The sequence below is a fragment of the Babylonia areolata genome, chromosome 12 (assembly GCF_041734735.1).
Source record: "Babylonia areolata isolate BAREFJ2019XMU chromosome 12, ASM4173473v1, whole genome shotgun sequence".
Lineage (NCBI taxonomy): Eukaryota > Metazoa > Mollusca > Gastropoda > Neogastropoda > Buccinidae > Babylonia > Babylonia areolata.
The window spans coordinates 23,852,363-23,877,107 of NC_134887.1; the positions used below are offsets into that span (position 1 = coordinate 23,852,363).

A 24,745-nucleotide genomic window follows, 5' to 3' on the forward strand; every position below is an offset into this window, starting at 1 on the left:
CATGAAGACATGCAGTTCATTACGAACAGGTTCTCAACCTCCTGCAGGCGCTTTGGACTCACCATCAGCCTCAGCAAGACCGAGTCCATGTACGAACCAGCTAGATCACAGAACACCAGTGCCTCCCCCTCCCCCCCAACCCTGCCCCGCCAGCAATCAAGATCGATGACACAGAGATCAAGTTTTGCTACCTGGGCAGCACCCTATGCAGCAACGGAGCCCTTGATGCAGAAGTAACGCTGCACATCGCCAAGGCCAGCTCCACCTTTGGCAGACTCCACAACAGGCTGTGGAACAAAGGCATCAGGCTCAGCACCAAAATCAAAACCTACAGAGCTGTTGTGCTGACCACCTTGTACTGCTGTGAAACGTGGACGACGTATCGCCGTCACATTCAACAACTTGAGCAGTTTCACCAGAGATGCCTATGAAAGATCCTCGGCATAAAGTGGAAAGACAGGGTCTCCAACCTCCAGGTCCTAGAGAGGAGCGGCCTGCCCAACATCGAAAGCCTGCTGAACCAATGCCAGCTACGCTGGACAGGACACGTTGTCCGCATGACAGACAGCAGGATCCCGAAGATGCTTTTGTATGGCCAGCTGAAGGAATGCCACCGTGAACTTGGAAGACCCTGCAAGCGCTTCAAGGACACCTTGAAGACAAACCTCAAAGCCTGTGACACAGACATCGCTTCCTGGGAAAATGATGCCCTTGACCGCTCTCACTGGATGATGCTGTGCTCTAGTGGCATAAAGACGTTTGAAAACAAGAGAACGCTGGCCACTAAGGAGAAGCGTGAGCGAAGGAAGCAGGGCTCAACTTCTGGAGACGTTTTCCCTTGCAACACCTGTGGGAAGTGCTGCGCATCCAGAATCGGCCTCTTCTCCCATATGAGGACACACACCGACAGATAAGCCTGCCTGCCAACTCATCCGTCGGTCCGACGGGAGGCTCCATGAGGACCAACATGAGGATAAATGAAAGCCTCTCAAACTACCACCCCACCCAAAACACAAATACAGCTTAAAAAAAAAAGAAAAGTTTTACCAGTGGAGTGCTGGCTCGGAGGTAACCTGCCCACGAGAGAATCTGAGCGCACTGGTTCAAATCCCATGGTCGGCAGTATTTTCTACGCTAGAACTTTTAATCGTGGTCTGAAAGCTAGTCATTCGAATGAGAATAAACCGAGGTCTCGTGTGCAGCATACACTTGGCGCGCGTAGAAGAACCCAAAGCAACAAAAGGGTTGTCCCTGACAAAATTATTTAGAAAATCCACTTCGATCAGAAAACAAATGACGTTGCATAGAGGAAAAAAAGAAAAGGTGTAGCGACGCACTCTTTCTTAGAAGAGCAGAAGAGAAATATGTTGTGACAAAAGAGTAATACAATTCAATACAATACAATACAATACGTGACATGGCATGACATGACATTGCAATGCAATGCAATGCAATGGTTTCCTACCAGATACTGCACATATTCTGTCTGTTATTTATTGTACATAAAAGATAAACCTTCAATTTAGTGAGTGTGCATATAAATTGCATCCTCCCACACTATTGACTGTGCGAAAAGTAGATCCTTCTAGGCTGTGTAAAAATGATACACTTAAAAGTAGCCCGAATTTCACACAGAGAAATATTTTGTGACCAACAAAACAGCAATACAATAAATGATATCCTCCCGCATAGTTGACTGCGAAAAGTAGATCTTTCCAGACTGTGCAAATACACTTTAAGATGGTGACTGTGCATAAAGGATACCCTTCCTCACTATTTACTGTGCATACAAGGATGTCCTTCCAGTAGTGACTGTGTTAAAAAGGGTAGTGGTGGGGATAGGGGTTGTACGGATAGGTGTAGAAGGTGAAGGGGTAGAGTAGGATAACAGGCAGAGGATAGGTGCACAATCCACTCTCTCCTCGTACCACAGCAGGGTCTTTTAGAAAGATGAATTGAGGTGTTTATTTCTCTAACTTTAAACAGCACAACTGGAACACACACAATATTAAAACCCAGGTTAAATCAATACCAAAACATATGCTAGACATAATTGCACTGATGTAACAGAAACATCATTATGTTGTCTGGACAAGTAAACAATTCCACAGATAACCTTTCTCCATTCTGACACTCCATGTCTAGCCATACACTCTCTTCTCAAAGAGATCTATGTAAAGATGTAAAACAAGTTTCATTTAGCTTACCATCAACAATCAGTGGCACATACGTTAATGTGCACCAAATATATGACTAACAAATACTAACTCCCAGTGTTTAACTCCTGTCAAACCACCACAGAATAATAGCTGTCGCACCAAGTCTGTGGCAGACAATTGCAAACTCCCAGTGTTTAACTCCAGTTAAATCACCTTACAGTAACAGCTGTTTCCATTAAGACTGAACAAATCTGTACTTTGTCTCTGCAAAGTATCTCACTGGTAAAATTTTTACATGGGAATCATACAGTTACCAAGTAATTTGGTAAATATATAGCAACCTGTGTGCACCAACATAGGACTGCCTCTCAGTGGTCTCAAATCTTATTGAACATATACAGCTATGTGTTACCCCACTGGCATATAACACATGACTACAGCACATGGTAATCACAACTACCAAGTCACACATGATCCCCATGTTGCATTATCACCCATGTCATCATGGCCTGGCTTCGCTGACGAAGATCTAGGAAGGGCGTTGTCCACGTCTGATGCAGGCACGCTCATGGCTGACAAGGCCAATGCGGGAAAAGCAGAGTCGGCCGCAGCGGTTGCAAGGGAAAGTCTGGTCTGGGTTCGCGGCTGCAGCGTCGTGGTTCTTCCTCCTTCTGCGTTTGTCCTCAAGGCTGGCCCTGCGGTTGTTTTCGAAGGAGGAGACAGCTTGGTGGATGGTGCGTCGCCAGGTCTCTCGATCAGCGGCTACTGCGGACCACTGGCGATGGTCAATGTGACAGGCACCGAGAGCTTTCTTCAAGGAGTCTTTGTATCTCTTCTTGGGTGCTACTCTGTCACGGTGGCCAGTGGACAGTTCGCCATACAGCGCGATCTTGGGCAGGCGGTGGTCCTCCATCCTGGACACGTGCCCTGCCCAACGTAGCTGGGTCTTTAGCAGCACTGCCTCGATGCTGATAGTCTTTAAACAGCACACACATGGAAAAGCATGAACATACAGTTAGCCTGTAGATTTGTTCACCTTGAATATAACCATCACCACCTAACATACAAAATAGGTATGTCATACCTCAAAATAACTCCAACTGTTGCAACCAAAACATTCTACACAGATGCAACACACATAATCTCTGTGTTTCTTTGTGACTGAATGCTTACATTGTTCCCACAGTATGTCAACAATTGACACACCACTGACATTTTACTGAACATTATCATTTATGTAAGCCAAGATGCACAACATGGGGGTGGGGGGGGGAGGACAGGGTTGAGGGTGATGGAAGTGGAAGGGAAAAGGGCAGGGGAGTGTATAGGAAGAGAATGGTCAGAGGAGATACCATCTTTACTTAGTATTTCTTGATAACTTGCTCCCTCTGCACTTGGCCAAGGGAGGGGGGGGAGGGAGAGAGGGTATGGGGAGGGGTGTTGGTGTTGGTGGGGATAGATGCCATGGAATGTGTGTGTGTGTGGGGGGGGGGGGGGGGGGAAGAGTAGGGAGGAAGGAAGGAGGGGTCCATCAGTGAGCAGTGTGTCTAAGAAAATCCCATGCTTCCACCATAGGCGCCTGACACACTATAACAACTGTGTTGAAACGATGTATAAAGTATGTACTTCCAGATAAAGTATATACTGCCACAGTGAGTATGCATAAGGACAAAGGATATGCTCCGTATAAATGTACAAGGATGTCCTTCCAGTTAGTGACTGTGTAGAAACGATGTATAAAGTATATACTTCCAGATAAAGCATATCCTGCCACAGTGAATATGCATAAGGACAAAGGATATGATCCGTTTAAATGACTGGAGGAAAAAAGTAGATTAATCCAGATAGTGCATGAAGGGTATTCTTCCAAAAATAGATAGTGACTGTGCGTAGTTGACTGTGTAAAAAGGATACACTTCAAGATGAAAGAAGAATATTCAACAACAAAAACAAAAAAGCATGTAATATCAAGCTTCAATATTAGACTTGTTGGAAGCGATGGTGTTGCATACAAGCCAGTAACATACCTAGGACCTAATACGGCTAAAAAATGCATTCACAAACTATACAAGGTATTGCGGTTTGTTAAGAAAGAACAAAAGAATCCCCAGAAAATGATCAGAACCCAGAACAAGAGGAAGACTCTTGCAACGCAAAGATTTTTTATATTTGTGATAAACCTCAGGCTTTGATAGAGTTAGACACCACGACCACACCAAAGGTTTATGTAGAGGGCCGGCACATAATGAATACAATGTGAGGTTAAGAATTAAACCGGATCAAGCAGAACTGCTTTTGAGAGTTTCTTTACTGCTGAATAAAACTATAAGGACTGTAATAGGTCTTTGCCATTTCAGTGAATGTGAATGCCTTGGTAAATTTATAAGCCACAAAACCAGAGATCGTCATCGCGATGATTAGAAGTACAAATTCACGAGGGTGAACCCTCAGAGGGTTGATGATAATCAGAATGTCAGGGTTTATCAGAAGAGGTTGTAACTGCTCTCCTGTTCCTTTTTAATACACTTGCTTATCTTGAAATGTGTCAACAGCGTGCTGTTGTTGTCTTGATAAGGTTTAGGCGTTGGATTCTCTGTTGGTTGTTTTTTTTTTCTTGCCATTCTGCTGTGCTAAGCATTCTTCTACTGATTATATCTAAACACATAGTTAAATTGGATTTATTTCCTTTGGCTCATGATATGTTCGGGGTACATACAACTACGACACAACCAGTTGATGAGGGTACCTAGAGTGCAGTTGATTACTACAATCAGTTGGGACGAGAGCCCACCACTGGACGAAATTATGCAAATTTTGAACTTGATTAATGAATAATCCTGATTTTGATATTATTAATGCTTATGCTACCACTGGCATTTCAACTATGGCTCGAAAAGCTGGTTGTGCAATTAACTCGGTTTTACAGATTGGAAACATCTCAAACCGGAGGCAGTTTCAGCTCTCCACAATGTTGACACATTATGATTCTCCATTACCTCATGGCTTCAAAGGCTTAGATAAAGCAATGCAGACACAGCGCGGTAATCTTACAGTCTTGCTAAACTTTCCACTCTAGATGAAGAAATATCAAGCTCAAAGATATGTATTCAGTCTGCAGAGTTGGCCGACAAAGATGTAACACCACTGCGTTTACATTTAAATGATCTAAACGCTGAGCGTTCTGCAATATCAGCTGACAAAGAAGCACGGCGATTTCAAATCATTAAGATACGTGAGACAATAGATTCGTGTTCTAAAAGACCCGCTTTTGTAAACAAAGGTGTGTCTTCAGCTCTTCCTTTTCGGTTTCATCACAGAAATAGGCATACAGGCAGGCCACAAACACAGCTATAAGTTTGAATATGTACATTTTAATGTTGACTAAAATCTGAACTTAAAAAAAGATATATAAAAATTTGGAAAAAAAAAAAAAAAGACTAGAATATCTCTCGGTTAAGTGAGTTTCAGAAAAAAAATTCTGCGTCGGCCAACTTCGAATTTGAAATCGCAATGTCAGTCAAAGGGACGGGGGCCCAATCCAGTCCATATACGCTTCATCCAGGTTCTGAGTCTAGCAGCCGTCGTCAGTCAAATCGAATACGAAGACACGACTCTAGCAGAACAAGGCACCACTGTTGCTTCCATTCTCACTGTCTTTGGTATGATAATCAGTACTATTGTTTTGATAGAGGGCAGCTGGATAAAAAAAAAAAAAAAAATTTTTAAAGACCTGGGGGAGTTACTGAAAAATCTGGTTTAAAGGCAGTTGTTGCACCTCCAAGGATTACATGGACTATCGTTTCATGGCCGTAGAGTACATTAGGTAAGGTCGTTGGGTGGTTAGCTAACAACTTGTGGGCATTAGTAGTTGGTGCTTGTATTTCTCTTAATGATTAAGCAACAAGTTTGCTTAATGTCAGATTGTGTCATACAGAGGCCAGTGCCAAATACAAAGTTCACTTCTGATCACGCATACTGAAGAACATCTTGGTACTCTTTTATATTGCTGTTTGAAAATTGATTGGCGTATTAACAGCTTCAACGGTTGCTAAAAATCGATTCTGTACATCAAACCCAGTCCCTTGTTCCCTTCGTGCGATACATACGTGCGAATGCTATCACTGAGTCTGATCACTCCAGCTTGTGTGAAACCGAATCCCTTATCAGATACAACTGTAGTCCGGACTATAGAGATATCAACAGTATGTTTCATATAATCTTTAGGGCTCAGGAAAACGGGCCTCTCCCCTCTCTTTCTCATTGACATTCGTTCAGCCCCACTTGGGGTTTCATACTGAACAATCCCACTCCATGGCCTTACTTTGTAACTCCAATCTGTGTTTGGATTACCACTGAATTCGTTACACAGACGCTGATAAACTGCTTTATTATACGGATTTTTAAACATTTTGAATGCTTGATGGGTGGGCATTCGTATCTGCATTTCATCTAGTATTTTACGAATCTGACAGTAACAGTAAAACCTATATATGGCTTGAATAAAAGGATCAGAAGCTTGCAAATGTTCTTTTGTTACTCCACACTCAGCAGTCACACCCCAAATAACAAAGTTGATTTGATTCTGCCACCACTGTATTGGGTTGTGTATCCAAGCCGCATTATCAACATTAACATCTCCAGTCAAAGTGGGATTAACATATGACCGAAATACATTAGGGAATTTTACGGTAAAAGAATAATCTTTGTTAGCATAGACTTTTTGATTCAGCATCTCCAGTCAAAGTGGGGTTAACATATTACCGAAATACATTAGGGAATTTTACGGTAAAAGAATAATCTTAACATAGATGTTTTGATTCAGCACATAGTTTCTTTTCTCTATATCGTGATTTATAAGTTGTGTCCATTAAAGCTGTATATTTTCTTTTTCATAATGTAAGTATGAATATCATATCAAGAGATCTTCAAAAAGATGAATTACCAAAATCAAAGTGTCACTCTAGAACATGCATAGTGTGAAATGACTTTTCTTCCACACTGAGCTGAGCTCGGGAACAATTCCATTGCTATAAATGGCGTAATGATCCCAGACGGACATTATAATGTATGCGACTTGAATAAAGCGTTTGTATGTAGTTAGATTTACATTCCCCGAGTGGTTATCTGAGAATAAAGGGCAACACATCAGGAATTGAACTTAGTGATGGTCTTTCACAAACTGGGGTTTTCTTGGGGAAGGATAGGGACTGGGAAAACAGTAATAGGAGACAAACATCCACATCTCGCTGTTCATGACATTTCACATCCACTGATAAGTACTTCTGAAAATACTTTAAATATTGACACTTATTCTCTGTCCCAGTAGAAAATGAAGAATGTGGAGGTGGTCGAACAGTAACATTCCCAGTCCCGCAGTATGAGACATGAACGGAGATTTACCATGGTTAACAGTTTCTATATTAGATGAAAATAATAACTCCGTTACAATTGGTCTGTCAGAACAGAAAACACGATGTTCTCAGAATTCTCCCGTCCCCAGCCTGTTAGACTTTGTTAGAACAGGAAACATGTTCTCAGAAATCTCCCATCCCCAGCCTGTTGGACTTTGTTAGAACAGGAAACATGATGTTCTCATAAATCTCCCATCCCCAGGCTGATGGACTCAAATGCAAGGAATCCTCCTCGAGTGCGCTCATCCATTCTTGCGCCTGGTAGTAGTAAGTCCGCAGGGAATGAAACTGCTGCTGATGGTGGTAGTTTCGCTGCAAGGTGGATGTGCAGCTTGACAGTTTCTGGATTCGAGATGTATTGTTTTATGTCGCAGTGTCTTCAAGCTGTCATCTGCCTTATCACTACAAAGAATAATCTGTAAAACAATGTTAGTCCTCTTAACGCTCCTGCCGTCATCATGGAAAAACCAAAGAATGGCGAATGGCTGTTGGATGCAGGGATAAGAAAAGAGGCTTGGGAGAACAAAATATAACAGCAGGAAAGAGGGTGTATCATTTTGAATTAAATGTAAACAGATCATCTGACAGACAAGTATTCCAAGAATTGTTCTTTCACCACTGTGACGCCTCCTTGAGAAAATTAAACTCAAAAGCTGTAACACACACACACACACACACACACACACGCTCGTACGCACACACACAAAGTGAAAGAGAGACAAGACAAGACAAATTCTTTATTTTGAGGATAATAAACAAGCACTGGTGTGCTTTTTTTTTCTTTTCTTTTTTTTAACATACAGTCCCTGCCCTTAACAGGGTCTACACTACACAATTCTAAATAGAGATAATGCACGGTGTTAGCAGAAATACGTAACAGAGTGGAAAAAAAAATTAAACGATTAATTATGAAATACTAACAATGATAAAGATGAAATACACAGACACACACAGAGGCACAAACATGGTAGTAAAATGTATTGGGGAAAAATAACAAAATGAAAAACACACACACAAGAGACACCGCACCACAAACCAGAATGTAGGATGGAGTGTGAGGGAGGTTCTCCTCAACAGTACACATGAGACAAACCGTCGGTATCATTATAATGAGCGATTTACACAACACATTATGGCATAAGGTGGGAAAGGTAATGATTTTTGAAGGTGGTTGGGCAATGGTGTTGTTTAATTGTTTCTGGGAGTGAGTTCCATAGGGTGACGCCTGAGTAAACCAGACTGGATTTGAACAAGTCAATTCACAGAGAGAGACAGAGACGGGGGCGGAGGGGGCGGGTTTCTTATGCTCAAATGTTTTCTTCCAACAGTAATGACCACCATACACATTGATACTCATCCTTTTTCGTGACCTACAACCCACGGAAGTGAGTAACAACAAAACCACGTCACGCCGCATAATAAGCATGTGTGCGCGCTGCTTGTGTGGTCATTCCTTCGTGTCAGATGACGCTCGCGGACAAAAACGCAATATTTCAAAATTAATTTTCGGTCATTCCCCCCCATAATAAATTGGTAGACTTTGTATAGTGGCATTATACATTTAAAAAAAACAAAAAAACAAAAAAACAACCAACCCCAACTTACTTAACCTTCGCTGGCTGTTGCTTTTGACTACCGTGAAACGGAAGCTCATGTGGGTCGTCCACGACCCATACCGCTGTCGCTTTTGACTGCACACGTTTCCCTTTTAGGTGTAGGAAGCATTTCTGAAATTTCGTAGAAAAATATTAAGAATTGGCTGAGATATTTGCGTTTTTGCACCCTTCTGGGTCGTGTACGATCCACGATAAAATAAAAACAAACAAACAAGAAGCAAACAACCCCCCCCCACCCCCCCCCAAAAAAAACAACAACAACAAATACACAAAACAACAACAACAAACAAAAACTTACAAAGGAATTAGTTTGCAGAACATTTCTATTCATACTGGACAGAGTTAAGTCCCCTCTTGTTTACCTGATTCAGACGGAAATGAAACTGTTTTGAGAACAGTTGCCTAACCCCTGTGTGATAGGGAACGCTTTTACAGGATGATGCAATTCATATTTCAACTCTGCTGCTCAAGGGGTGATAGAAAAAGGAACTGACTGTCGAGCTTCACTGTATGTAAAATATAAACATGGTGTTCACATCATCACAGGCGTTGACAATGCGTTTATAACCATCAGCCTTGGCGCATCAGGTGTCGGGCTACTTTTAACAGTTATCACTCCCCCAGGAGCACGAAGAGAGGTAGGGGCTGGACTGTGTGGCGTATTAGGTACTGACAACTTCATGATAGGCGCTGCCATAGCCGTTACTATAAATAGTTGTTCGTTCTTTAGTTAAACGTCTTTTCACTGTAAGTGATATTAGACGAATATGTATAATATATAAATTGTCCGTATGCAGTCATGTTCCGGTTTACATTGACAACATGAACACAGAGTGATGAAAATGCGGTAGGCAGTGGTCACTACCGTTCAGCACATGGTTCTTCCTACAGGAAAATAAATAAATGAAATGCTTTATGAGGGTATAGAAAAGCCATGTTACGACCATAACACCATCTTGAAGCAAAACTGAAAAAACTACTGCAGTAAATATCGCCCTGACCTTATCCCTGAAAAACAGATGACAGAAGACGAATGAGGATGTGTCAACTTTCTAAGTGACGATCGATAATAATACTTTATGCACTCGACCAATACACGTGTGTAAAATAAAAATTGTCACTGAGCATTCACCATGGTGTTAGTTTCCTCCTGAAGCAAGCTTTCAGGTACGACCCATAAAATTTTGGGAATCACTGAAGCTACTGTAAGCGGGACATTTATAAAATAAAATATAAAGTATGCCTTTACCTATTGTCTAATCAGGTTTCTGAAATTAGTGATAATATTTTAATAACACAATATTATGTTAGCCCAGTTTTAGGGATGTCTATGAAAGTCAATTCTAGGAAAAGTTATGTTTATCAAAGTTTATCATCATGCCTAAATAAACTAGGAGCATGCTGTCTACAAAGGAATAAATGATACTAGAGCGCATGCGCACGCACACATACACACACACATACGCGCGCATGCATGCATATTACAAACACTATACATTTTAATGTAATAGGGAGCTCAGTTTTCATTGAAATTTACAAATCAGATAAAATTCACACCCAAGCTACTGCTGGCTTATTTCACAGCGGTGCAACAAAGTGTCTGAGTTAGTGATATTTAAATCTTTTACTTAATTTTCCCAAATTGGAGAATAACAACAACAACAAAATTGAAAGATAATAATAAAAGCATTAATAATAAGAAGAAGAATGACAATAATAATAATACTAATAATGATTAAATTTTAAAAAAAAGTAGTAGTAGCAGTATAAAAATAGTAATAATAGCATTTATAAGGTGCAAACTACCCAGTGTGACCAAAGTAATTCCCATGAAACAATACATAAATACAATGGTGCATAACACTATTAATGACAGGCAACAGCACATGAAGACATACAAGAAAACTTTGGATATAAAAATACACATTGCAAATATCAATAAAAAATAATAAAATATACCTTACACACACACTCTCTCTCTCTCTGTCTGTGAGCATGATCTCAGAGTGAAATTATTTAATTCGAAATATTATGCAGAACCATGTCATTTTAGGCTAAATATGTTGTTGTCAACAAGAAATGAGACAGTTCTTTTTAATTTAGCTATGTATATTTATGAAGCAAGCAAGAGGCTGCGCACTGCAGTCTCTTAATATTCATTTACAGACCTTATGTCTGTTAACTGTTACCTTTGTTAATGAAAATTATGTATTATGTTCCTTTGTATTAGCCCCTTCAGTATGGGGACAAGGCCTTTATCTGAATAAACATCTGAATCTCTCTGTCTGTCTGATGCAAGCACACAAACACACTTGGCGTAGCTGAGTAGTATTTAAAGGGAATCTTTGGAACAATAATTGTTCTAACTTTTGTCATTAACGCTACAATACAATTAACAGTCAAGGATTGGTGGTGAAAAGGAGAAGTGAGGAGGGGGTTAAAATGGTAATAATAAATTTGCTCAACATTATCTTCAAGCTAAAGCCCATTTCACCAGGGAGTTCTAAAGACTGACTGATGAATCCCTGTCAAAATGGACAGTTTTGCTTTGGTTTTACCACACACTGTACCTCTTATCTTGGGGGATGTAAAAGTCTTAATTTACCGCCCCCTCTTCTCTCCTTTGACATAAAAGTGATAATAATGATTATCAAAAATATGCACAGCTCTGTGTGTGTGTTGAGAGAGAGACAGGCTGAGGCAAAAGAGGGATGACAGGATGAGGTGTGTGTGTGTGTGTGTGCCTCTGTGTGTGTGTGTGCGCGCGCGCGTGTATGTGTGAAATGCTTAAAGCTGTTTTAGGACACACTGCACTGCATCCACTGTAAAACAACCAAGATCAGTCAAGCATTAACATAAGCAAATAAGCCTGTCTGCAGTATTTTCATGGATATAATATATTGTTTAAAATTAAATGTTTACTTAGTTTTGAAAATTGAGTAGACATATTGATTAAGCTCCCTAAATCTTATCTTGGACATTTCTCAAATTCATAGTACACAGAGGGAAAAATGGACTTTTGACATTCACTGTTACACTTTTTTTTTCTTTCTTTTTTTTGTAGCATGATTTACTTTGACACTGGGTATGGATTAGTTAATAACTTTGTCAATCATCATATATTTGTGTTCATGACAATATCACAGGTTCTCTGTACTTATGGAGGAGCAATAACAAAAACTTTTTTTTTAATTTGTAAATGGCTCATACATTGGTCTTATTCACAGCCTGTCCTCACTCAGAATGTCATATGAATAGTGAAAAAAAAAAAGAAGGAAAAAAGATAGGGAGAAAATTTTGCCCTTCCTGTAGCCTTTGTGGACAGAGAATAAATAAAACAGGTAGTAGTGTGTACTATTCAGCCTGCACCTAAAAGATTGCACAGATTAGTTGCAAAAGAGCAGATCAATATAAATGTTTAGGGATTGGAAAACTCTTCAATCCAAAGTAGGCCAAAATCACTGAAATTTTGATAAAAATTAAAGTTACCAGCTGGCTGTAGGGGTTCTGAATAAATTGTTAGTTATGTATGAAGCATTCACTTTTGTTGTCGTTGTTAAGTTGCTGATAATTCTCATTCCTGACCACAAGTGGGGGAAAAAAGAGGATATGGGGGTGAAATGGTGGATCAGCTGATGATTAGCAAATTGAAGAAGAAAATTATAATCAATGGGAAAATCTGTGAGATAAATATGGTGTAAATATTCAGAAGTTACAATATTTCTTTTCATATTATCTATTCATTGATATCGGGTGAAGATTTTGAATTATTTGGTAAGGCAAGGAACTTAAAGGACGGCATAAAAGCCCTCATGTGGTCTTGCGAGGTTAGCAGTACTCAAAGCAATATGAAATTAAATGAAAATTTGTAAAATTCCTAAAATACCTAAAACTCAGCATCATCCTGACATCATCAGTTTTAACCAAAGACACCCTTAGTACTAGCAGTAATAATTTCAGATACCACCACCTTTAATTTCAATTAGTCCACTTGAAAATTATATGCCATTTCAGGACTGATTAATAATCATGTTATATCATTTTATTGTATTCATGATAATATGGATACTTCATATATAAATTATGCACATGGCAATTATTGCTTTCTCTGCCACATAGTTTACACATATACACAACTGAAGCACTATCATAACTTTCAAGATACATACTTTTCAGAGCCCTCAAACACAAAATTTATCTTTTGAATCAAACTGTGCTGATTTTGTCATTGATTTACAGATCTACAATTTTCTTCTCTCTCTGTGTGTGTGTGTGTGCACGCAATTTATAACTTCGCCCACGCGGTTTTTTGTTTTTTTTGCGTGTGTACGTGTGTGCGTGCGCGTGCACGCGCGCGCTTGTGTGTGCTGGCACAAAACATTGTCAGCTTCACATGCTTCAGTGTTGTGCACGGACGGACTCAACATCAATTCTGCCTGTCAGACAACACAGGCCCGGTAGTGGCGTATTTAAGAACACTGTTTTTACTCTCCCGGAATAAACGTAATGGAATGAAACTAGACTGTTCAAGTTTTATAATTTTCATTGCTTTGCCTACAGGTGTTTCAGCAAGCACGAGATATACATTTCGTCACTGAAGACCACGCTTCATATCGTCCATGCAAGCTGCCGAAGAAACCTGTGAAGGATGAATGATCTCCAAACTGTTTCCTAAAGCATTTCTTCAACATTCCAACGTCTCGGACACAATGCCATAGCAAAACAAATAAGTTAAAAAGTGGACTGACGCAGTCCTTCCACAACAGTTGCTGCTGTGAACAGGAAGACCACTGCATTCGCACCGCTCAGCCATTTCGGATTCAGCCGTTTGAGGATAATGTTGTTTGGGAGCGTGAAGTTGTCAATAGTAAATTTGTGAATAAAAAAAATACAATCTAAAGCCAAGAAACAATGAGATTCGTGTGCTTGCCGAGCTAAAACTAAACACCATAACTGATCTTATTTCTAAAACATGAGTGAATGATAAAATAACATGACGAGTTCAATCTCATTCTGTCTGAAGTTGACAAATATAATGGTATGAAAGCTGACAGTAGAACAAAAGTAAACAAGCAAGTTGGTATCAGCAAGGTAGAAAATAAAAGACGATTCAATGCGCAATAAGCTATTAGGAGATCAACAGTAAGTTTCAACTGTTTGCTGAATGTAGAACGTAACTAACTTGTGCTGACAGTGGGTATATGCAGTGTTATTTATAATTGCCCTACTATTAGAAGGCATGAGAATGTTCTCGGTTTTTCAACTTCCTGGCTTGGCACGGCGCCTACTGTGCATGAAACAGCGCCCAGACTGTGACAGGCTTTACACTGCGTGACTGGGGACTTTGCACTGCCACCTGGAGTCTGCGGAGACTGAGTGAGCTTAGGTGGAAGTGATTGAGCTGTTTGATGTGTCACTAGGTTTGGCTGTACAGACCATGTCTCACTGGTATGAACGAAGGTACAGTAGACCTTCCGCTTGGTGGTAGTCCTCTCTGCTCCCAGATGTTCTCATGGAGTCACCCAAAGGCGGCGCTGGGTATGGCGATCCTGTTGTTGACCTCGGCATCTATGTTCACTGCGCGAGAGTGTGTGCTGCTCAGGCAGGTGAAGTTGTAGACTGCCTGGAGGTTCTGCTCCTTCACTGTGATGCTCAGCTCCTGGTATGGCTTTCCTGGGGCAGGCTGGTATACAATTTCGGTCTTTTTTGGTGCTGATGGTGAGACTAAAGCTGTCGCAGACTTGTGAGAAGCAGTCCCTTTCACACAGCATCTTCTGCTTTGCGCTGGCACTGAGTGCGCAATCATCAGCAAACAGAAAGTCTCTGACGACAGTCTCTTTGATTTGTAACAGCCTGCAGGATCCTGAGGTTGAACAATCTCCTGTCAGTCCTATGCCCGAAGTGGATTCCTTCTTTGCAGTCATGGAAGGCACCTGTCGGCAAGGCAGAGAATACCATACTGAACAGAGTCGGGGTGAGAACACTGTCTTGTTTGATGCAGTTTGTCACTGGGAAGGCATCTGACTCATCTCCGTTATCCAGAACTTCCACCATCATGCCGTCATGGAACTGACAGACAATCGTGATGAACTTGCTGGGGCAGCCAAACTTCTCCATGATCTTCCACAAGCCTTCTCTGCTGACCATATCAAAAGCCTTGGTAAGATCGACAGGGTTCATAAAGAGGTCGCTGTGTTGCTCCTGGCATATTTCCTGGAGCTTGGAGTTGGTGTGCAGCACAAATCATTTCCGCAAGTCCCACACTCAGCATAGAAGCTGCGCTGGATTTCTGGGAGGAAACTTTGCTCAAGATATTGGAGAAGGTGGCTGAACAGGACACCGGCCAGAAATGAGAATCCTCCCAGCAATGGACAAGAGGGAGATGCCTTGGTGGTTGTTGCATGACTGGTGGTTGCCTTTCCTCTTGTAGTTGTGTACAATACTGGCATTTTTCAGCTTTTATCACGTGTCCCTCGTTCCACATGGATTGGAAGAGTTCCGTTATCTTTTGCATCATGGAACCGCCTCCTGCTTTGTCAGCAGGGATTGCATCGGATCCTGGAAGGAGAGCTGCTTCACTGCCTTCATTTTCTGTGGGGAGGGTGTCGAGGTCCTAGTTGATCTCTACCTGGGGTAGGCGAGCAATGCCTCATCGTTGATGTTTGCAGGATGGTTGAAGACGTTGTTGAAGTGCTCAGCCCACCACTCCAGAATCTGCTTCTTCTCTGTCAACAGCTGCGTCCCATCTGCATTGAAGAAGGTTGAGGAGCCAGAGGACCGCGGTCCATATACAGCCTTAAGCGCATCATAGAAGGGCCTTGTGTTGTGGCTGTCTGCATAGCCCTGGATTAATGACCAGTCAAGTTTGACTACTGACCTTGAACATGATCCATTCCTGGGTCATGCACCTAAAAGTTTTACCTGTGGGCCATATCATAAGTTTGGTATGCTCTTAGCCCCATTTACTACAGCTTAATATTACCAATTTAATAATGATAATAATGGAGGAAGTGAAGAAGCAAGAAACAAAGAATCCAAAGAAAGTTGAAGCTGGCCAAAAAGGCGCTGCAGCCAGAAAAGCAAAGCATGAACAAGCAATTGAAAAACTTCATAAATCAAAAGAAGAGGCACCGATACCCGAGTCTAGTACAACCCCTTGTGCACCAGAGCATCAGTAGATTAATCCCACATATATTGTGGCTGCAGTGGCATTAGTAGGTGGAGCTGTATATTACTATTTTAATCACGTTTGAGCACAACCAACAGTTGCATGAGATGCCCCACCTACTGCCCTAAATCCTGACCCATTTTGTATGGATTAAATTGAACATTTGATTATATTTATATAGAAAATGGCAACACCGAACATTAATGGTAGATAATTTTTTGTGAATACCGCCTATCATGCCACTGTGGTTTGTCCATCAGCTACGAGGCTTTTCAAAAATCTGAAGAATGATCTTCCCAAGAGCTTCAACACCCAAACTTGACTTCACTGGAGTAGATGTTAATATTGGCCTTGCTTTGACAAAAGACATGCTTGAGAAACAAGGCATCCTACCACCAGATATATTGAAGTAAATTTGTGTATAACATAATAAGGCATCAGTAGCGTTACTTATTGGTGGGGCAATAGCAAATGCCTTAGCATTCACCGGAAGTTATTATTCATTTAGCAAACTCGGAAGAGCGGACTCATTCGATGAACAGAAGCGTCATGATAAAGCACTAGAACAACTTCAGATAGCAACAGCAGAAAGAGAGAAATCAACGTTTAGATTTTAATAGCGAAAAATTAAGACACAACACGCTGTGAACACATTTCAAGATGTTGATATGTTTATGCAAGAGTATTACAAAGTTACTGGAGCAATTACCTCCTCTTACTGATAAACCCCAACTTACTTATCACTATGTACCTTCAGAGGAACTGAAAGATCATGACTGTATTTACTGCTGCTGTGATGGCAGTTTCTGGATTTGTGGCTTACAAAATGCTAAGGCATATTAGACATTCACTTATATATATGTATATATTAATTACTACAGATGGAAAAGATCTATTACAGTCCTAAAGGTTATTGCAAGGGCTATTCAGCAGTTAAGAAACTCGCAAAAGCAGCCATGCGTCTGAGGAGGCTAGAGAATGGTTACAAAAACAGGCTTGTGGCATATTTATCTACCACCCCCGAAGTATATTCCAAGAGCAAAGTTTGATAGTATACCTACTGTTCCTGATGAGGTTCACCAGGCTGACCTTTTATCTTTGCCCAGTGATAGAATCAGTTGTAAACACTGATTGTTGTTGATGTTGCAACTTCATACAAAGAAGCTGAACCCTTGACTTAAGACAGTACTGAAGTAGTAGCTGCTTTTTCGCATGTGTAAAGTCGTGGACCATTAAAGTGGCCTAAGCTGCTTCAGATAGATTATGTATGGATGCTGTGAATATATATATATATATTTTTTTTTTTTTTTTTTTTAAGGTGTAGAGGTAAGACACGGAGATACACACAGAAGCCAGGCCACTGAAAAAGATTCAAGTGAACACAAGCAGAATGATTGTTTCATCATCAATATGTAGTTGAAATAAAATCGCCTAACGTACAATCGATACAATGGGTCACTAGATCGCCAGCAGTTGTGGCTGCATTGAATTATGAGGTGACGATCAAGGCTAACACGTAGCAAGCCTTCAGTTGCTGTTATGGCTAAATCAGTAGAAGCCAAGTCATCTGCACCAGTCAATGATAAAGAAGAGTTACCACTTGATGCGCAAGTTCAGTACTTGCATGAACCTGGTGAGCTTGAGGGTGCAGCTCCTAACAAGCAATAGATCCTGTTTGGTCTCTGAACGCTTTTAACATTGAGCGTATTATGCCTGGTGATCCAACTGTTTTTATCATTTACAAAATCGTCCGTCAAGAGGGTTTGTAAGTAAAGAGCTTCCTCTTGATGCTGAAATACCATAATGCCCATAAACATAGGATGTAATCGTCTTGTAAATATCTCTTTGAAACATACGGTGATAGTGAGATCTTATTCGGAGTTATATCATAGATTTGTTGTTTACAATTTCTTATCGAGTTCATTTTTTGGCAAGAGGTCTTCTTTGTGGTCGTGTGTCATTGTGTCTGGCTTCAACACATACTTTCTCACACCTTTTGCTGTTTTGAACATTCTTGCCTTTATCGAGTAAGACTGGGAACATCTTTGATCTCAAGGCTATGAACTCCTTGGTTTATTTGCCACCAATCTCATCCCTCATCTTACCAACAACCTTCTTGTTACGAGTACATTGAACATGGGATGGTCCTTAGTAAAGTCACTATTGTCGTACAGCAGGTCTTGATCCATCCCTGCTTAAGTCCTCCACAAACATTTCAAGAATAAACGAGTCAGTGTAACACAGCTTACAGCGGCCTTGTATGGATTGTAATACAGGTCATACATCAGGTACTTAAAGAGTAGAATGCTCAAACTGATGTAGTGATGGTTTTCTACTATGAATTGCAAACAGGTTGGGGCTTATTATTTGATCTACATAAGAAGGGCTTGATGCAAGTTTCTTTATTTCTTATTTCTATTTAATACTAACAATCACCATGATAGAAATGATGATAATCCAAATAATAATAATAATATCATTTATTTTCAGTCTAATATCATCATCTTAGATGAACAGACTATAAATAAATAAATGAACGAACTTTATTTCTTGTTGGTCACTTTCTCTGAACAACTTTATATTAACACACCGTCTGATGTTCATTAGTTTGAATAGGTCCTTATCTGCATTAGTTGTTGCCTTCTCATGTTGGTGTTCATCTCTATATATTGGGGCCATCCATGGTGACTGGTCAAACTCAACTGCTTAAAGAATCTTTATTACTTTCATAATCAACTGGGTGTAACGCTTTAAGAGTCTGTAGTGCACTACACACTTCTTGCTTTGAAGGTTGGGCACAAGCTCGTTTACTTCTTCACCCATCATATTTGATTTTTGTCTTAGCTTTTGGTGGTATTGTGATAGATCTTCATGCTTCACCTTGAGCTTTTCTGGTGCCAGAGGGTACTCTGACTCACTATGTAGATCATGTAAACATTCAGGGTAATCAATATCTGCTTCCACAATCAAACCTTGATCAGCAGCATCAACTCTGGTTAGTAACTCTTCAATTCTACTGTCATTTTGCCATTTGAAGTTGGCTCGAGGAAAGTGCTGCATCAAAGCCCATCCATACAAGTTCTTGGCGTCTAAGTACATCAAGAATGAGGATGATAGTTTGGGGTTGAATTTTCTTTATTTTTTTTTTTTTATGACTGTTTGCATCAGCATACCTTTTTGAGACTGGCCATACTAATGCCATCTCTGATGCCTTCCTAAACCATGTTGTACAAGTCAACATCAGTGAGCAGCTCTATTTCCACTCCTGTTACTTTCAGTAGTGTATCCCAAGCAAGACCTGGTGATGTGAAGTAGTGTGCTGGATTGAGTTTGACAGTATATATACTGTCATACATGTCTTTCTCAAGATCTCAAAGATGTCTGTGAGTTGTAGAAAATCAATATTCAAGTAGGCCATCATGTAATCAGTGTTTTACGACAGAACACATCCCACAATTTTTGTGGTCGTGGATAGTCTTTGTGTGTAATGATTTCATTTGTTGGAGTGCTAAAAAAGTTCCTCTTGGGGGTAAACTTGTTTCCTCGAGTCTGTCAATGTATTCACATGGAAATATACCCTTGCCTGTCATCAACTGAAACTTCTTATTGTCTTTGAAGTGAACTCTTGTGTGGTTTAGGTTTTCCTTGCTTTTTGCATAAATGATTTTTCTAATGATGCCAACAAGAACTGTTGACTGTCTACAAACTTTAACTTGCTGTAACTGAATGAGATGTATTTTTCCATGTGATTTTACCAAAGGCCATGCTGCCAAGTTCTTGAATTAGCTGATGTGAATCATAGCCACACATATCATTCGCAAAGATTGGTAGATCTACTTGATCTGGTTTAATTTTTAGTCTTAGGCTGCATTCATTATGTGCTGGCCCTCTATATAAGCCTGTGATGTGGTCATGGTCTCTAACTACTCAATCAAAACCCAGAGGTTTATCACAAATAAAACAAAAGCATAAGTCTTCCTTCTTATGATCTAGTGTTAAGCAGTCCTCTCTGTGCCAATCAAAAATTTCTTTTGTTGTCAATCCAATCAAACAGCTTTCACAAAAATGCATTTTTTCTTTGTGAGGTTGTATGTCATACATAAATCTATTTAAGTCTTTGATGAATGTATTGTGCTGGTTACCATACTTGTCCTCAATCATTAATAGATCAATTATTTTTATTTCTGGTGGTTGTTTGCTTAGTCTTGCTTGTTCAATCACCGAGATATTTTTCAGCAAGAAAACATTAATTGCAATTGTATGTTGAGGTCTTCTTTAACATTCACAACTGATTGGTAGGATGATCTTATTGGAACCTCTTTGGTTTCTACAACCTCACCTGGTTTTACTTCGTCTGAACCTTAAGCATTAGATTTTGTTGGTGAGTGGGATTGTAATGTTGTGTACAGTTTCACTTTATTTCCTATTAAAGTTAAAGGGTCAGTATCTGTTGGTAATGCTTTAACGTTATAGTTAAAAATCACATTAACAAACTCCTCTGTACTTACAATCATTAGACACTGCTGTTGTTCTTGTATTGCAGTAACTAATTCATCTTCTCTCATTCGTGAGTATCTAACTACACCCAGCTGAGAAGCCATAGTTTTCAAACCCCTCACAAAATATATTCAAAGAAATTAAAAATAAACAAGTATAATACACTCAAAATGCGCAAAGCTAAAGACATTTGTGAATACCCTCAACTTAACCCTTTCGCTGCCATGAAGATAAAATTTAATTGAAACCTATTTGCCAGGGTTTTTTCCCAAAAAATGGGTATAAATTTTCCAAAAATTCTGTGTTCTTTGTTATTGGAGAAAGACCCATAAAAGTATATATTTTCTGAAAGGTAAATGAATAAAGAATACAAAACACATGCTGTTTTCCCATTTTATATATTTTTAGTGACATGCTGTTGTTTTGAAATCAGTGTTTTGTTTTTTGTCACATTTTCAACTTGTTCATTACAAACATTAGTCAGGTAATTTGCACAAAAACATCATATTTTCTGGACAAATGGATATCTGCAAACACAAATTCATACTAGAACAACCACAATATATATATATATATTTTAAGAGATAGATACACAATACATTGTGACTTCTCCAAGTGATAAGATGGATGTGAGGCCACGCCCCCTCAGTCTCCATCCCCCTCCTCCTCACCCCTCTCACACGGTCATTTGATTCAGTTCTCATCAGACCGCGTTGGCTGCATGCCAAGAATATCGCTCTGCTGCTAATTCAGCCTTGTTCTGTCGACTGCTAACATCTGTACAGCCGGCATCACTCACTGACAGTCACATCTTGGCCACTCTCTTGATTGCTCTCTTTATTTTCTATCAGATCGTCCTATAAATGTTCATCACTATCTTCTCCTTCGAATTTACGCTTCAATTCTTTCTGAGCATCAGCTAAAGAAAGAAATCTTGGTTGATTTAGTTCGTCATGATCGCATGTCTTGAGCAAGGCGTCAGTCCGACATTTTGTTGAGCGAGCGAGGAGAGAAGTCAGGCAAACACTTGGACAGTGAGCCAACCAAAACGTTCAAATAAAGGACTGCTTCATGACGTAGATGGGGTTTCTAGCTATGAATAGAATCTAGAGAGATTCCCCAGGCTAAAGCTACCACTATTTTTGTCAACGAAGTGAATGCAAACCAGGGAAAAGTCAGAATATTTCGATGATGAGTTATCTCGTCATTGTGGCAGCGAAGCATACATGCTTGCCATGACGAGTTATCTCGTCATGCAGGCAGCCTAGGGGTTAAAACCTCCACCACATGTGGTAAAACTTGAGATGGATTGTATTGCCGTGATCATATCAAATGCCATAGAAAGAATGTCTTTTCTAGTTACCTGTGATGCGTGTGGTCTTTATTGCCGTAGTGAAAAAAGGTGTAAAACATGTATTAAAAATAAATGTCTTGTAAAGCAGCACCCAGTTTAAATACAGGGGGGAGAAGCCTATGACTTACTTGATGAAGATGGGTTTCATAGTGGCCCTATACCACGGGGTTGTGAAAATGTGGGGTTCAGAAATGCTAACATCCACTTCACACCAAAGCCTTCATACTACAACCATCACAGTGTAAGTTTACTGAGTGGTCCAACTATCCCTCCTGTTTCACAATGGCAATATCTGAAAGGTCAGTGTCTGTTTCCAATGGCTCTGGATTAGACTTGACATTATCAATGTCCTTTTCCACTTTCACAGTGACCATATATCCTGCAGAACTGGATGCTGGTCCTGATGGATCCACTGATCCCATGTCTGTTGTTGATGCCTCAGAAAATGGGCCTTTACAGGAAGGGGACTGCACATCATGCTCATGACCTGGAGCTGGTGCTGGTGATGATGCTGCACCGGACTTTGGTATGGAAGATTCTGTAGGAGTGGCTTTCTTCTCTGTCCCTTCTCCAGTGTCCACCAAACGAGAGGAAGGTGAGCTAGCCAGTGCTGGTATCCGTGGGGATCCCCTTGGTGAGCCTGGGCCTGGAGACACTGCTGCTGATACCCGTGGAGAGGTGGGTGAAAACCCAGCCATACGTGAAGATGTACCACCACGGAAACCAGTCATGCCCAAGCTGCGAGCTTGGCTTTTCCTGGCTTCCCGCTCAGCCTTCTGCTGACGTTTTAGAGAGCTGATGATGTTATCCATGCAGGCCACCTTCCTCTCGGGGCGTTTGGCTTGGGCTGAAGCAGTCAGTGCACATGTCATGAAAACAAAGCCTGCAACAAGGTTTTCATGTCTTTTTTTCCTGTCTACTAGTACTGCATTATCCAAAAAAGAGAAGAACAATGCCTTTATAGCAAGCAGAGTAGGTTGGATTTTTTTTCTTCTATCTGAAAGTCTTTAGTTAATTTACGAGAATTCAGACATCATCCCAGTACACAGATCAGATCAATGATAACTCTGAAATTAAAATTTGGCAAAGATGTAAAACAGAACACATTTTGGAAATTTAACACTATGTTATTAAGGGATAAACAATATTTGGATGAAATAAATAAGATCACAGATGATATAATATCTGAGTATTCCAATGAACATTATGATGCAACTTTAGTAAATGAATTCTACCATAAAAAAGCCACACAAGAACAGAAGGAAGAAGAAAAATAGTCTGCACAAGGTGAAACTGATAAAATAGAATACAAAAAAAATCAACTGCAAGAATAATGATTTACAAAAAGACAGATTACTTGGTCTGTCTTGTAGTACATAAATGTTATGACAACAACAACACTTAATTCACTTATTAAAACATCACACTAAAAACACAACATAAAAAAGGAAATTTTCTTCCTAAAATTATGTTTAAGTAACATACTTACTGTGACCCACTAGTGCAGACTCCAGCAGGGGTCTGACATTCCTGTCCTGTGCAAACTACTATCCGCTTATGCAGAGAAAACGAAAGTAGCTACGGCCAATAACTTCCCGGAAGTAGATAACCTCCCCTTTGCCACCCTGGCTAGCGCCCTCTTTTTACGGCAATTCGCCGCAACCAGCGCAGCGTGCAGGGAGAACAGAAAGCCAGGAGGAACAGGAGGGTCTTAATTGTGGGTTACGGTAAGTATGTTAAATGTAATTTTAGGAAGAAAATTTCCTTTTAATTACACATACTTAACTGTGACCCACTAGTGCAGAATGGCATGACAAGGTGGAGGGCTCATCTGTTCTATTGTCAGTGCGCTGCGATGACCTGTTGTGTGAACACCGCAAAGGCAACGCCTCTTGAACCATCATCCCTAAAGCGATAGACGTCCCTCAAGTAGAATTCAATGAAGGTAGCAGGGTTTTTTTCCAGCAAGCAGCCTCCATGTCTTGTATCCATGCTGAGTGGGCAAAGGCAAGGGAAGAGGACCATGCTTTGACTTCGTGAGCTCTGGCTGAGGGGGCATGCGCTAAGGGGTCTGAGTTTGAGTGGGTGAGCTGGCGACACCACTCGCCAGGGGCGATGGGGCTCAGAGATACGGTGTACTGTGTCACATAAGGATATTGGTGTGGGCAAAAAAGACTGAGACCTACAGCTGTATTGTGGGAGAGGTCTGGACCACAGTTGTGCTGATAAATGTAGCGCAAAGAGAATTGGGTCAGTATGTTGAATCCACACTTTATTGTGAGCCCTTCCAATCAAAGGAAAGGAAGGAAACACGTACCCTATAGGGCTGTCTCATTTGAGCGTGGTTGAGCGTCAATGCAAGGAGGTGCACATGTGGCTTGATCTGATGATTCCACATCGGTTGTGGGCCGATAGTGGAAGTGATATATGTGTTTGAAGGAAACTGTGGCATGAGACAGAGGTAGCCCACCATGTTGGGCTTGCCTTAGGCGTGACAGCCAGATCTGTAGAGCTCCTCCATGCAAGCTGACAGGCGATGG

The 24,745-nt window shown here is 40.6% G+C and overlaps 2 protein-coding genes across 4 annotated transcripts in view; both read right to left on the bottom strand.

Moving 5' to 3' along the window:
- Positions 1-1,958: 1,958 nt before the first annotated feature.
- On the bottom strand, positions 1,959-18,206 carry LOC143288463 (uncharacterized). 3 transcript variants are annotated; one of them, XM_076596981.1, is made up of 2 exons: positions 13,935-18,206; positions 1,959-3,135 (listed from the first exon to the last, which is right to left on the bottom strand). In XM_076596981.1, the coding sequence occupies exons 1-2, from the start codon at positions 13,980-13,982 to the stop codon at positions 2,689-2,691; spliced, it is 495 nt and encodes a 164-aa protein (XP_076453096.1). In that variant the 5' UTR covers positions 13,983-18,206; the 3' UTR covers positions 1,959-2,688. The 3 variants fall into 3 exon arrangements, with proteins under 3 accessions (XP_076453096.1, XP_076453097.1, XP_076453098.1); XM_076596982.1 differs by having other exon boundaries at positions 9,485-18,206; XM_076596983.1 differs by lacking the exon at positions 13,935-18,206 and adding an exon at positions 9,176-9,420 and having other exon boundaries at positions 1,959-3,086.
- Positions 18,207-18,410: 204 nt separating this feature from the next.
- Positions 18,411-24,745, bottom strand: part of LOC143288460 (uncharacterized) — a 76,336-nt gene continuing 70,001 nt past the window's right edge. The window contains exon 5 of the mRNA XM_076596979.1: positions 18,411-23,052. Within this exon, the coding sequence (XP_076453094.1) occupies positions 22,469-23,052 (584 nt within the window). The 3' untranslated portion in view covers positions 18,411-22,468. The remainder of the gene's footprint in view (positions 23,053-24,745) is intronic.

Bases quoted from the DNA above. Each gene is read 5' to 3' on its own strand.
- LOC143288463 (XM_076596981.1), bottom strand. From the start codon at position 13,982: ATGCAGTGGTCTTCCTGTTCACAGCAGCAACTGTTGTGGAAGGACTGC. The intron at 3,136-13,934 runs GTCAGTCCACTT...TGCTGTTTAAAG, and splicing joins AACTGTTGTGGAAGGACTGC to ACTATCAGCATCGAGGCAGT.